Raw genomic sequence first — 15,057 nt, 5'->3', positions numbered from 1 at the left:
AGGAAAGCAAGATCCAGGATCCAAAACAGAAAGTTTCCTTTATTTTCACTATACTTTTACTGCTATTCTGGTGGAAAATAATTGAGGTACTGTCACTGTCACTGTCATCTCATTGCTCATCATTTTGCTCGAGTGGGCACCAGTAATGCCTCCATCATTGTGAGACTTGTTACTGTTTTTGGCATATTGAATATGCCACAGGTAGCTTGCCAGGCTCTGCCTGTGCAGGCGGGATACTCATGGTAGTTTGCCGGACTCTTGAGACGGGTGGAGGAATTGAACCCAGGTCAGCTGCGTGCAAGGCGAATGCCCTACCGGCTATGCTATCGCTCCAGCCAATTGAGGTGCACACAGTTTAAATAGGCCAACTTTCTATGTCTGTCTCTCTCTTTCTGACTCATTTCACTCAGCATGAAACTTTTCATGCCCATCCACTTAACTACAAAATTCTTGACTTCCTTTTTTCTAACAGCTGCATAGTATTCCATTGTATAGATGTACCAAAGTTTCCTCAACCAGTCATCCGTTCTGGGGCATTCGGGTTTTTTCCAGATTCTGGCTATTGTAAACAGTGCTGCAATGAAAATACATGTGCAGATGTTGTTTCGATTGTACTTTTTTGCCTCTCTGGGATATATTCCCAGCAGTGGTATTGCTGGGTCAAATGGGAATTCAATATCTAATTTTTTGAGAATCGTCCAAATTGTTTTCCAGAAGGGCTGAACCAGTCGGCATTCCCACCAGCAGTGAAGAAGGGTCCCTTTCTCCCCACATCCTCTCCAACAGCGGTTGCTTTTGTTCTTTTGGATGTGTGCTAATCTCTGTGGTGTGAGGTGGTATCTCATGGTTGTTTTGATCTGCATCTCTCTGATGATTAGTGATGCAGAGCACTTTTTCATGTGCCTTTTGGCCATTCGTATTTCTTCCTTGGTAAAGTTTCTGTTCATTTCTTCGCCCCATTTTTTGATGGGGTTGGATGTTTTCTTCTTGTAGAGTTCAACCAGTGCTTTATATACCATTGATATCAACCCCTTATCTGATGGGTATTGTGTAAATATCCTTTCCCATTCTGTGGATAGTCTTTGTATTCTGGTCACTGTATCTCTTGCGGTGCAGAAGCTTTTTAGTTTAATGTAGTCCCATTTGTTGATCTCTGTTTTTACTAGATTGCTTAGTTCCGTGGGAGACTAATACCCAAGAACTGTAGAAATAAGTACCAGGAGGTTGACCCCATGGCTTCGAGGCTGGCCTCACATTCCGGGGAAAGGGCAACTCAGAGAAGCGATCACCAACTACATTGTAGTCGAAGGCCATGTGGTGGAAGGGAGTTGCGGGCTGAATGAGGGCTAGAGACTGAGCACAGCGGCCACTCAACACCTTTATTGCAAACCACAACAGCTAATTAGAGAGAGAAAACAGAAGGGAATGCCCTGCCACAGTGGCAGGGTGGGTTGGGGGGGAGATGGGATTGGGGAGGGTGGGAGGGACGCTGGGTTTACGGGTGGTGGAGAATGGGCACTGGTGAAGGAATGGGTTCCCGAACTTTGTATGAGGGAAGTATAAGCACAAAAGTGTATAAATCTGTAACTGTACCCTCACGGTGATTCTCTAATTAAAAATAAATAAATTATTAAAAAAATAATAATAATAAATAGGCCAACTTAAGGACCACCCCCTTTATAAAATAGGAGCTCCTCTCTTACAGTGTTTTCACTAGTCATACAGTTGACTACAGTTTCTGTCTTTACCTAAGAGATGGTGTTTTTTTTTTATTAGTTTATTTTTAATTAGAGAGTCATCGTGAGGGTACAGTTACTGATCCATACATCTTTGTGCTCATGTTTCCCCCATACAAAGTTCGATAACCCATCCCTTCACCAGTGCCCATTCTCCACCACCAGTAAACCCAACATCCCTCCCCCCCTCCCCAGTCCCGTCTCCCCCCACCCCACCCTGCCACTATGGCAGGGAATTCCCCTTTGTTCTCTCTCTGATTAGGTGTTGTGGCTTGCAATAAAGGTGTTGAGTGGCCATTGTGTTCAGTCTCTAGTCTGTATTCGGCCTGCATCACCCTTCCCCCACATGACCTCCAACCACATCAAAATAACTTTTTAAGGTTGTGCCGGTGCTGGCTCTCTGAGGTTACACAGGGATGGCTCTCTGAGGTTGCGCAGGGCTGGCTCTCTGAGGTTACACAGGGCTGGCTCTCGGAGGTTACACAGGGCTGGCTCTCTGAGGTTACACAGGTGCTGGCTCTCTGAGGTTACACAGGGCTGGCTCTCTGAGGTTACACAGTGTTGGCTCTCTGAGGTTACACAGTGTTGGCTCTCTGAGGTTACTCAGGTGCTGGCTCTCGGAGGTTACACAGGGCTGGCTCTCTGAGGTTATACAGTGTTGGCTCTCTGAGGTTACTCAGGTGCTGGCTCTCTGAGGTTACACAGGTGCTGGCTCTCTGAGGTTACTCAGGTGCTGGCTCTCTGAGGTTACACAGGGCTGGCTCTCTGAGGTTACACAGGTGCTGGCTCTCTGAGGTTACACAGGGCTGGCTCTCTGAGGTTACACAGGGCTGGCTCTCGGAGGTTGCACAGGTGCTGACTCTCTGAGGTTACTCTGGTGCTGGCTCTCGGAGGTTGCACAGGTGCTGGCTCTCTGAGGTTACTCAGGTGTTGGCTCTCTGAGGTTACACAGGGCTGGCTCTCAGAGGTTACACAGGGCTGGCTCTCGGAGGTTGCACAGGTGCTGGCTCTCTGAGGTTACTCTGGTGCTGGCTCTCGGAGGTTGCACAGGTGCTGGCTCTCTGAGGTTACTCTGGTGCTGGCTCTCGGAGGTTGCACAGGTGCTGGCTCTCTGAGGTTACTCAGGTGCTGGATCTCTGAGGTTACACAGGGCTGGCTCTCTGAGGTTACACAGGGCTGGCTCTCGGAGGTTGCACAGGTGCTGGCTTTCTGAGGTTACTCTGGTGGAGATGGTTTTAATATAGTAGATATTTCTTAGGAACCACACACTTTGTTGAGAACTGCAAAATCTCATGACTGGTTCCAAAGTGCTCTTTATACCTGGTGATAGCTTAGCAAAGAAAGTCATTCTGAAATGTCGTCTCAATGATCTACCTGCTGCCTTCACTTACTGGTAGAGCTGGTAGAGTGTGTGTGACCTTGTGCTTTTCCTGCAAGGGAATGAGATTTTTGCTATCCTTGTTTCCCTAACAGGTGGACCCAGGTAAACCAAGACATTGCAGACCAGTTACAAAAAGCGCAGAGTCTTCTGCAGCTCTGGAAGGCCTATGACAGTGTTCATGCTGAAGCCGTGGCCCGACTGGAGCAGCAGGAAGCGAAGTACCAGCAGCTCGCAAACATCAACATGTCTGGCAACAACCTGGTAGAGATCCTGACCGCTGCCGTGCAGGACTTAAAGGTGGGTATAGCACCTACTGAGAAAACCCAGGCCAGGGTGACCCTCCAAACAGACTATACAGACTGTAGGGACCGAGAGGATCAGGGCACATGCCTGAGCCACTGTATGGGACATGGCAAGAATAGGATGTGTGGGGTTAGGAGGTACAGAGACTTGGCAACTGGGGCAGGGACATCTGCCACCTCCTGGTCCCAGGCCTCCCCTTTTTTGCTGGTAGGTGAATCTCTGAAGTGGATGCCTTATATGAAGTCTCAAATGGAAGCAAACGTTTCTCAATGGAGCATGTTCATCTCAGAACAATAGATGTTGAATCTTTTGCTTTAGATCACTGTATTACTGTCATCCCATTGTTTGTCAATTTACTCGAGCAGGCACCAGTAACGTTTATATTAAACTCAGCCCTGAGACTTTAGCAGCCTCTCCTTACTTGTCTTTCCTAACAATTGGAGGCTCTTTCAGGATCAGGGAAATGAGACCTATTGTTACTGTTTTTGGCATATCAAATACGCCATGGGGAGCTTGTCAGGCTCTGCCGTGTGGGCAGGATACTCTCGGTAGCTTGCCAGGCTCTCCGAGAGGTATGTATATATCTTTTACTGTATTTGGAATATGAATACGCCATGGGGAACTTGCCAGGCTCTGCCGTGAGGGTAATAGACTCTTGGTAACTTGCCAGGTTCTCCAAGAGGGAGAACTAGACTATCAGATGTCGCTTCTGGGAGTTTGGTTTATAGTCTCTGGATGTTGGCTGTTGATGGGATTACATGGCACCAGGGGCAGTTTATGGGTGACTGCCTAGCTACTGGAAAATGGGGGATCTGGGTAGAGGAGGCCCAGTCCCGATCTGAGCAGCCTTGGGGATCTCGGCCCTGGGTCCCGCACACCTGGGTTCCTCTGCAGGTTTCTTCATGCGTAAGGCTCATCCAAACATGTGGAGCGTGGCCTTTTGAGCATGGCTGTAGCTGGGTTCTGGAGGTCTTCAACTGTGGAGGCTCTGCTTTAGATATAGTCGTGAATTCACCAGCATATTCATAAGCTTTACTATGGGTATACTGATTTTTCAGACTGTGTTGAGAGCTGTATGATTTCTTCAGTGTTTTTATCCTGTTATGTTCATGAATGTCTATCAAGTAAATTGAGTAACCCTAATACATTCCGTGTCTTTTTGACACTATATGTCAAGTTAGAAAAAGTATTAAATTATTTAGATAAATAAGAATTCAATAGATGTAGAACCCAAGTGATAGAACAGCAGATAGAGTGCTTGCCTTGCATATGTTCAACCTGAGTTTGATCCCCAGAACCCCATATGGTCCCTCGAGCACAGTGATGAGTGATCCTCTGAGTGTAGAACCAGAAGTAAGCCCTGATCACCACCAGGTGTGGCCCAAAAGCCAAAAATTAAAAAAATCATTAGGTGTGATTATATATTTCTGCTCAACTTCTACATTGTATGTTGCTTAAAAAAACAAAAGAATTCACACACAGTATTTACAAAATATGCCTACTCATTAACCTATAGGTTAATGAGATTCTATAGTATTTGCAATTTTTTTTATGTCATAACATCTCAGGCCAAGAGAGCTAGGTAACATTGGACTTCTTAAAATGTTTTATTATTGCTTGGGTGACATGGTTATACTAGCATTAAAGTTTTTAATTTTAATGTACAAAGTTACTATATTCCCATTCCACCAAAGTCCCCACAACCCTCCACTACTGTCCCTATGTTACCTCCACTTTCGTTTTCTGCTGCTTGAGAATCAGCTTTGTCATCTAAGTCCAAGGATTTGTCATTGTTTGATACTATAAATTCCCTTGCTTTATGAACTAGAAGAGAAATAAATTAAAAAGATAACCTATCTTTTTATAAATTTATTTTTTAAATCTTTTATAAAATAAAAAATAACCTTATCTGTTTTGGGACACTATTTTAAGATAGTGTTCAAAAAAACCTAGGAATCAACCTACCAAAAGATGTGAAAGACTTTTACATTATAAACTATAGATCACTTAAATCATAAAACTCCTCCAAATAGCCAAAATAGTTTTGAGAAAAAGGGAGATGAGAATACCATTACACTGTGTAGTACTGGAATAAAATTAACTTTTGGGGGCCGGAGCGATAGCACAGCGGGTAGGGCATTTGCCTTGCACACGGCCAACCCGGGTTCGATCCCCGGCATCCCATATGGTCCCCCAAACACTGCCAGGAGTAATTCCTGAGTGCAAAGCCAGGAGTAACCCCTGAGAATTGCTGGGTGTGACCCAAAAAGCAAAAAAAAAAATTAACTTTTGGACCAATGTTACAGAATTGAGAGCCCAGAGATAAATCCTCAGATTTATGAACAGTTAATCTATGACAGAGAAGCTGGGTGTATGAAGTGGACCAAGGAAGGGTTCTTTACATTGATTCTTATATCCAAAGCATTCTGTGGAACACTAAGGGGAAATCCCTCTTTACGGCTGGTCAAGCAAATAAATTGGGTGGGGGCACACCCAGGAATCACTCAGGGCTGATTCCTGGTCCTGCAGAGATCACTCCTAGTGGGGTTCAGGAAACTATATGTGATGCTTGGGATTGAACCTGGGTCAGCCTAGTGCAAGTCAACTGCCCCACCCCCATACTATCTCTCCAGCCCCAACAAACAAATAAATTTTATATCAGACAGATTTGGAGAGCAAAAGCCCAAATTTAATCACATGTGTATAGAAATTTTACATGGTTCTAAATTCTAGAGTAAATGAGACAGAGTAAAAGTTTACATCCTGAACAATAAAAGTGATTCAGACCCCTGGGTGTCCAGAAGAGAGAAGAAGGGTGCTCATAATAAGAAGGGGATGGGGGCTGGATCGACAGCACAGCGAGTAGGGCATTTGCCTTGCACGTGGCCAACCCAGGTTCAATTCCCAGCATCCTATATGGTCCCCCGAGCACCGCCAGGAGTAATTCCTGAGTGCATGAGCTAGGAGTAACTCCTGTGCAACACCAGGTGTGACCCAAAAAGCAAAAAAAAAAAAAATAGAAATTAAAAAATAAGAAGGGGATGCCTTCATTTGACAAACTAGGTGTTAGAGATGTTATGCTCCACCTTGGATACCATATTTCACTGTATAATTGACCCACTACACCATCATTGCACTGTCTTTTTAAGTAATTCCAACACAATTATTAAAAAAGGAAAAAAGCAAGTCTCATAATGGTCACACCCTGCTTTTTTTTAACAAAAAAATTTGGCATCAAATCTGTGATGATTCTGCTGTGAAGTGCGTGTGTTTCTCTAACAGAAAGGTTATTTCTGAAAATGATCCTAGATGAATCTTCATGTTTTAAAGTAAAGGCAAATCAGTTTCTTTTGAGTACCACAGAGCCTGAGTCGACCTCAACTCAACATGTCAAGGTGACCCATATAGGAAAAGGCCTATATTGAACATTTTGGAGGAGGTTTATCCTTCAGTTGAGTCAGAACTGTTAAGCACAGAACTCTGTCCAAATGATCTCCAGTTTCTACAAGCTAAAAGGCCCTACTGTGTGGATTTTAGTTCTAGTTCTGAACCAACAGATTTCCTTCTTCACTGACAAATTTCAGAACAGCACCTGTGAAGTGCAGCCTACAAAGAAGTTTAGCTTTCTCAGCTCCTTAAAACAGTCAATAACAAAAACCCACACCCCAAAGCTTCAGGGCAGAAATTCTTCTCAGTGTGGTTGGAGCAGTAAGGGATAAGGATTGATGCAATTAAAAGAAGAGGAAATAAGTTTGTGATCGCTTTTCCTTTTTTTTTTTTTCCAGGAGCTGCAGCATGATGTGCAGAAGACCAAAGCAGCTTTCCTGCAAAACTCAGAGCTCCTGGATCGACTCCCCACACCTGCAGAGGGCAGCACTCACATGCCCATCTGTGATCAACAGCATTGCCTCCAGAGGGCGTCTTACCTGGAAAAGATGCTGCTTATGAAAGCAAACGAATTTGAGGTTCATCTCCTTTTTCTATTCTACTTGTATTCTCAAATGTTTGCATCCTGTCTCCAATCCTTTATCACTGTGTCATGGGTGGCCCCTTAGGAGAGCTGAATAAAGATACCCTAAACAGGTTTACTTTTTGACAGGGTTCTTCAGTCACACGGCAATGGCCAGCAGGTCTTAAGCAAACATTTCTTTTTGTTATATTTTTGTATGTTAGCTTTTCGGCAACACCCAGCCATACTTGGGCGTTGCTCCTGGAGCAGGGTTAATCCCTGCAGTGCTCAAGGGGCCATGCAATGTTGGGGATCAAACATGACGCTCCAACATAGAAAGTCTATGCTCTAGCCCTTTGAATTATCTCCCCCACCCCAACATGTCTTCATTTGAAAATTTTAGTTGAGTTGAGATTTGACATTAAATACATTGTTCAGGGGTTGGAGCATCCTATATGGTCCCCCAAGCACTGCCAGGAGTAATTCCTGAGTGCAGAGCCAGGAGTAACCCAGGTGTGACCCAAAAAGTAATAAATATATGAACAAATACATTGTTCAGCTTTCACAGTAATTTGCATCTCCAAGCAGGATAACTGAGTGACAGAAGTAGCTAGTGAAAGCATGGTTTATTTGTTGTCTTTATTTGCCTTTTGAAAAGTCATTGGTGCAAGAGCTGTCTCAAAAAAGGCCATGGAGGCCCATGAAGCTGGTATTTTCCAGTGCCAGCAAGGAAAAAAAATCTCTATTAGCTCTAAGGAGCAGGGTACTTGCTACCCTCGTCTAGACACCTAGGAGCCCCTTCAAGCAGTTGTTTTATTCATCCTTGATGGCTCAATTCTTTGTCAGAGCAACAGAGTAAAATTCAGAAAATCCTAAAGATTCATCTCTAAATAATCAAGAGTTGCTGAAAACTAAAAATGAATTGAGCTTTTATCAGCTCCCCAGTTATTTGTACTTAATTCTCTGGGCCAGAGAGATAGCACAGGCAAGACATAATTCTTTCATTAGGACATCCCTGGTTCAAATCCCCCAGTATCACACAAATGTTCCCCTAAGCACCACTAGGAGTCACTTCTAAAGAGAGAGCCAGGAATAGTCACTAAGTGCTGTGAAGCGTGGCCCTCCCCACCCCACAATTCTGTATAGATGCACGTGAAAGTAGTCTGTCTGTCTGTCTGTCTCTCCTCTCTCTCTCTCTGTCTCTCTCTGTCTCTCTCTGTTTCTCTCTCTTTCTCTCATTTTTGGGAACCATATCTAACAGTGCTCCGAGCTTATTCCTGGCTCTGGCTCTGTGTAGGGTCACTTCTGCTAGGACTCAGGGGCCATATGGAATGCCGGGAATTGAATCTAGGTGGTCTGTGTTCAAGGCAAGCACCCTACCTGCTGTACAACCCCAATTTCTAATGAAATCCTTTCTTTTTAGTTTGTTCTATCAGAATTCAAGGATTTGGGGGACCAGTTGGAATCTTTAAAAGATGTTATTATTCATGAAGAAGAGAATTTGAATAAACTCTATCAGCAAGAAAAAGAAGAAAATCCTGATCTACTCCTGGTATTGTCAATTTTTTAAGAGTTTAAACTTTTAGAATAGAAAATAAATACTGTTGCATTGTAGACTCTGTTTGCATTGTTACTCTTGAGCATAATAATTTACCAGATTCGCCCTTTCCCCTTATGTCTAGAAAGTATGACAACATAGGAATCTATTTTATAATGTGCACAATAATTTTAGTTGACTTTAACATCTTGGTTTTTTCCAGTTACCTTCAAAATTCAAACAATATTGGCTGCTGTAATTAGTTACATTTTTCTGGCTAAAGATCAAAGTGAAATACCCTGTTACATTAATTATGCATTGTTCCTTTTTTCCCCTCAGAAGTCTAGTCTAAATAACATAAATGAGTAAAAGAAAAAATAATCCATCATTTCGCAGATTCCTAAAGACTAATATTCAGTCTTTTTTTTATTGAATCACTGTGAGATACAGTTACAAAGCTTTCATGTTTGAGTTTCAGTCATACAGTGATTGAGCACCCATCCCTCCTCCAGTGCACATTTTCCACCACCAATGTCCCAAGGACCCCTCACCCACTGCATCCCGCTCCTCCCCCTGCCTCTATGGCAGAGACACTTTCCCCCACTACTTTCTCTCTACTTTGGGGCATTATGGCTTGCAATACAGATACTGAGAGGCTATCATGTTTGGTCTTTTATCTACTTACAGCACACATCTCCCATCTGGAACTAACCCTCCAACCATCATTGACTTAGTGATCCCTTCCCTATTCTAGCTATCTTTTCCCCCAGCTCATGAGGCAGGCTGCGACCATGGAGCAATATTCCTGGCCCTGTCTCTACTGTCCTTGGGTGTCAGTCTCACTAATATTCAGTCTTAAGTCAAAAGTCAGAAACTTGGATTTAGTACAATCTAGCCCATGACCTGTTTCAGTAGATAAGGGTGTTTTGGACTTCTTGGGTGAATTGGGGGCTATGTTTGCTTTTTTTTTTTTTTTTTGCAGTCTTCCCTTTCATTGCATATTATCTATGGCAGTAGGATTTAAAGGAAAAAAACAAACAAACAAAACTAGAATCTAGAGAAATGGTTTCGAGGCTTACTTGGCATATGGCGCCTCTAAACATTTACCTTCTTTAAGCAAACAGGAAGTCCCCCTCCAGTTGCACTCTACACCCCAGGCTATTATCCCTGGGTGGTTACAGGACCCCTTGGGAGTGGCGTTGCCTACTACTGGGAAGGTGGAGGGGAGACATTGATCTTATTGTCCCCAACAATTATGTCAAAGATATCTCCTTGCCATCCAATAATTGGGAATTTGATTGTTTTCATTTTTTTTTTTTAACAGACTCATGTCTTGGCACTGACTGCCCAGGCCCCTGATATTGAACATTTGAATGAAGTCAGCCTCAAGCTCCCACTCAGTGATATAGCCCTAAAGACATTACAGAACATGAACCGACAGTGGATTAGGGCCACAGCCACAGCCCTGGAGCACTGCAGGTGAGAACCTCCAGCCCTATTGTTCTGTCCCCATTTAGGCCAAGTTGATGTTTGTGTCTAAACATGGTTTGACTGTCTTATGTATTTTTTTGAATCTTTGTAGTGAACTTCAAGGAATTAAATTGAATGAAAAGTTTGTTTATTGCCTTGAAAAGTGGGTCCAGCTTTTAGAGAAGATAGAAAAGGCGCTCCAGGTGAATCTTGCTGACAGCTTTCCAGCTCTCTTGGAACAACAGAAAACTTTCGGGGTAAGCCTTAAGTCTTGCCAGGGTAAAAGACAGGGAATGGGAGGACCAGTCAGTCGCTTCTTATGAAATGTGGGTCTACAATAAGATTGAGATGTCAGTTGTTCACTTATAAAACTTACACACTTATCATAAATTTGCATTTCTTTTACTGCTCTATATTGTCAGTAGTACAACGCCTACATGTACGGAAAGCAGAAGTTGTAAGTTAAATTTTGCTCCCACAGAAGGCAAACATCGTACCAAGGGATGTGAGCTTGTTTTAAATGCAAACATCTTTGTGTTTTCACTGAATAAATTATCTAAAATATTGAATCCCCTGGTATAGTAATTGCAGTTTTACAAATTTTACCTGGGGTGCTTCAAAAGCAGTCCCTGTGCTGGGTGCCTCAGAAGCAGATCCTGCATTTCAGAACTTTGCAAGATTAGGTCACTATAACTTTATGGAACTGCCTTACAGTGTTACTTTAAAATTATCCAGCGAAAGTGAAATTTGTCCAGTCAAGAAACCTGACTGGCTGGACCTTTTTATATTTTACTTTCTTCCTGTTCAAGTGGATGTAGTAATAGTACTCTACAGAGGAACAAGTAAGTTGAGGAATTAGTTATACACAAGTCCAAGCAAATAGGAAATATTGTTATCAGACCTATTTGCTTTCAAGATTACATTCAATGGTGTTGGGTTGAGGTTTTGTTTTTTTTTTTAAGTTAAGCACAAATGATTTGAAATGTAATCATCTTCTCTATTCTCTGTGAACCTCAGTTTTTGAGAAATGAGTCCTGGATTTCATAATACGAATTTTCCAAGCTGATGTTGTATATCTTAATTCTTAATACAGATGTTAGAAGCTGAAGTATCTATAAGCGAGTCAATTGCTGATTTCTATGTCACCCATTCCTTACAACTCCTGGACACAACCGAAATCGAAAATAGGTAGGTTGCCTGGGACCCATGATGGCGGGGATGTGGGGGTGTCAACGGTTGGGCCTCACCCTGAGAACTCCCCATGAGACCATCCTCCGACACTCCATTAGGATGGGGCCTTGCTCGTGGCCACCCAGGCTTCAAGGTGCACACTCCTGGGGCAGGTGCTGGCATTAGCAGGCCAGACACTTTGCACACACACTGAGTATAGCTCAGTGCTTCACCGCAAAGGAGTGAGCTATAGTGTTTCCCCAAAATTGACCATCTCGGGGTGTTTTGTCATTGATAAGTGCTGTTTCTAGTGGCGGGCAGTGCTGTCAGAGTTGTGAAAGAAGGGATTTCTCTCTGATCAGTGTGCTTGACCTTGGAATCTCTGCGCAGTGATAATCAGGCTGAGCAGGCTAGCCTGGTATGACAGTAGCTGGACCTGCTCACACAGCTGGGCCTCTCACAGGCACCACTAGGTGACCCACTCCAGACTGTGTTTTCCTCCCAACAGCACACTCATCCCTAACTCGGAATCTTCTTTCAGAGTAACTAAGAAGCCTAAAGCCTCTTTCTTCCACGTTCCAAAACATTAATTTTAAGAGTTAAATGAAATTGTAATTTCAAGCTTGTTCCAAGATGGTAAACTAGTTTTGATGTGATCAGAACAGCAAAGTGTGACTTTCTCCATAATAAATGGAAGATTTTATGATGCAAAGGAAGTTACCTATCTGGGAAATAAGTCACTGAGCAGTTATAGGAAATGTGATCTTTATTGCTGAAATTACATTCAAAGTTCTGAAATAATCAATAGCCTTAACAGTGCTTGTTTGTCCACTTCCCCTGACTCCATGTTTCATTTTCTATACAGTATTTGGTATAATGCATGTTCAAACCAGTTAATTTGAGAGAATGGTGGTCACACCAGGTGAAATGACTAAGTCACATGCTGAAGCCTTTTCCAGCCCACTCCGCTGCCCTGCCCCACCCCAAGCACTCCATCATCACTGTATCACTGTATCACTGTCATCCCATTGCGCATCGATTTGCTCGAGCGGGCACCAGTAACGTCTCCATTGTGAGACTTGTTGTTACTGTTTTTGGCATATCGAATACACCACGGAGAGCTTGCCAGGCTCTGCTGTGTGGGCAAGATACTCTCGGTAACTTGCTGGGCTCTCTGAGAGGGATGGAGGAATCAAACCCAGGTCTGCCGCATGCAAGGCAGACGCCCAATCCACTGTGCTATCGCTCCAGCCCGCTCTCTATCATATTTAAGCTAAACTATGCTCATATTTGAAGGGCTGATGGAGTTGTTTTCCATGTGCATCATGGACCTCTGTAACAATGCTGAGGTTCTGTTATACATCTATAGTTATTTCTTAATGTTCCTCCCTGGATTCACTCATGTCTATTTTTCCCAAGACCCGAATTTGTTTCCAACGTCTTGAGGCTGAAGGACCAGTGGCAGGCAGCTGCCCAGGGCGTTGGACAGAGGAAAAGCAACATCGATGCGCTGGTGAAGCAGTGGCAGTCCTTCACCTCTCCCGAGGCAGACTTGCTTCGCTTCCTCACCAATACCCGCCATCTGCTGTCCACAGTGAGGGGTCAGGATTGCTACAGCCTCAGCCAGGCCAGGAACCTGCTCCAGGAACTGAAGGTAGGGTGTGCAAGCCACATGGTCATTCTTGTGAGGTGCCCTTTCATCTCGCCTTGATGATTTCTAGAATATTGTCATTTATATGTGCTCTCTACACCAGGGGTGGGTGGGATACAGCTCTGGGAAAGGGTACCATGAGTCTAGCCGTGGGAATCCAGTAGCCTGTTTCATGCATTCATGCAGAACTAGTGGCAGTCTTCCGGGCTGCAGGAGTAGGGAGGGAGTAGCGTTAGCAGGTGCTCCAAGGGAGATAGTACAGTTGGTAGGGCATTTACCTTGCCAGCAGCCGACCTGGGTTCAATCTCTAGTACTCCAGTGGGTCCCTGGGCCCTGCCAGATGTGAACATTGAACACAGAGCCAGGATCAAGTGCTACGCACCACCAACCTGAGGGGTTGAGCAAGAGTACAGGGTTTATGGCACAGGTGTTGGATGCCACCATCAGGGTTCAATTCCCAGTATCCCGTCACCCTGACATGACCAGGGGCAGCCCTGGTAGCTCCCATCTGCCCCACTGCACTGCCAGCTGTGGCCTGAGAGCATTATTCTTTAGACTGGCACTGTCCTGCATTCCAGTCCACAGACTGGCAGTTATTACCCAGGTGGTAAATCAGTGGTTTTCTACACCTGCAAACCAACATGGGCCTGAGAGCCAGTGACTGAAGAACGCTGCCGTAGGACTAATCCTTGCTGGATTAAACCACAAAACAAAAGAAGATGAGTCTCCATTTCTGGCTTTGGCTTGGTGAATTTTGTGCTGGGATCCACGAGAGAGGAGGGTGGGAATTGAGCAGATAGTTTACTGGGTGAGAGCTGGCTCAGAGACATCTGTCTGGGTGGCTGTGCTGAGCAGTTGTATCAGAAGCAGCTTGCAACACTGTCCAAACATCCAGCCTTGGTTGCCCTATTTGTGTCTGTTCAGCTTTCTTTGCATCTGATATCTTCCCAGAACCAACTTTGCAAATAATGCTCTGAGGTCTTCTTTTGCTTATTTTATTTTTTGTAAATATTAGCTTCCTTTTGGAAAAATACCCACACTATTTCTCCCTTTAGAAATTCGAAGAGGATGAGAATCTTATTTAGAATGGAAGGGAGAAAAAAAAAACTGCACTGGAGCCATAGTTTGGTGCTGGCCTTGCACACAGCCAACCTGAGTTTGAACCCTAGCATCGCATTTAGTACCACAGCCCCACCAGAAGTGATCCTTTAGTGCAGAGAGAGCCAGATGGAGGCCCTGAGCAGTTAGGCATGGCTACAAAACAAGACAAAACAAAACAAAACAAAAAACCCTATTTTTTTCTCCTGAAACCAAGTGCTTTTGGATTCACAGTCAGTCCACAAGTTTTACTTTGTTTTTTGTATGCTAAAATCATTAGTTTCAATCTCTTATACAGAAAATCCTGCTTGATACTCAAATTGAGTTTTTAAAGTTGTTTCTTTAGTACATATGATAATGCACATATAACGAATGCATAAGTGCTTAGTAATCTTAACTACATGCTTTTTTCAACCTTTTTGTTCCCTCCTATTAAGTTTGTTTAGCATAGTGTCACATTCTATTCTTGTAGTTTAAGAGTAAACTCACTCTTATATCATGATTGTAACGAATATTTGCTCTTAATTTCAAACCTACACTATAATTATTTTCTTAATAGTCTTAGATCCATTTATCATGTTGACTTTTATGGCTTTTTGGTTTTTCATTTCTCTCTGTGTCCAATCACTATACCAAGAATCTGTTCTTTTGCCAATTCTTAAAAGAGCGTATCATCTGTGAGTACCCTGTCTACTCAGGATAAAACATTAGCTTTTGATATTAATGAATGTGTGTGTATATATTCTAACCAAATTTGTCTAA

General features: G+C 43.5%; 1 protein-coding gene across 1 annotated transcript in view; it reads left to right on the top strand.

Moving 5' to 3' along the window:
- The window catches only part of SYNE2 (spectrin repeat containing nuclear envelope protein 2), a 300,041-nt gene that overhangs the window by 233,099 nt on the left and 51,885 nt on the right, over nt 1–15,057 (top strand). The window contains exons 87-93 of the mRNA XM_055132548.1: nt 3,210–3,414; nt 7,206–7,385; nt 8,793–8,921; nt 10,231–10,385; nt 10,489–10,633; nt 11,470–11,564; nt 12,966–13,200. Coding sequence (XP_054988523.1) covers nt 3,210–3,414; nt 7,206–7,385; nt 8,793–8,921; nt 10,231–10,385; nt 10,489–10,633; nt 11,470–11,564; nt 12,966–13,200 — 1,144 coding nt within the window. The remainder of the gene's footprint in view (nt 1–3,209; nt 3,415–7,205; nt 7,386–8,792; nt 8,922–10,230; nt 10,386–10,488; nt 10,634–11,469; nt 11,565–12,965; nt 13,201–15,057) is intronic.

The sequence above is a fragment of the Sorex araneus genome, chromosome 3 (assembly GCF_027595985.1).
Source record: "Sorex araneus isolate mSorAra2 chromosome 3, mSorAra2.pri, whole genome shotgun sequence".
NCBI lineage: Eukaryota > Metazoa > Chordata > Mammalia > Eulipotyphla > Soricidae > Sorex > Sorex araneus.
Note: the sequence above shows the minus strand (reverse complement) of the source record. Positions and strands in the feature narration are given on the sequence as shown.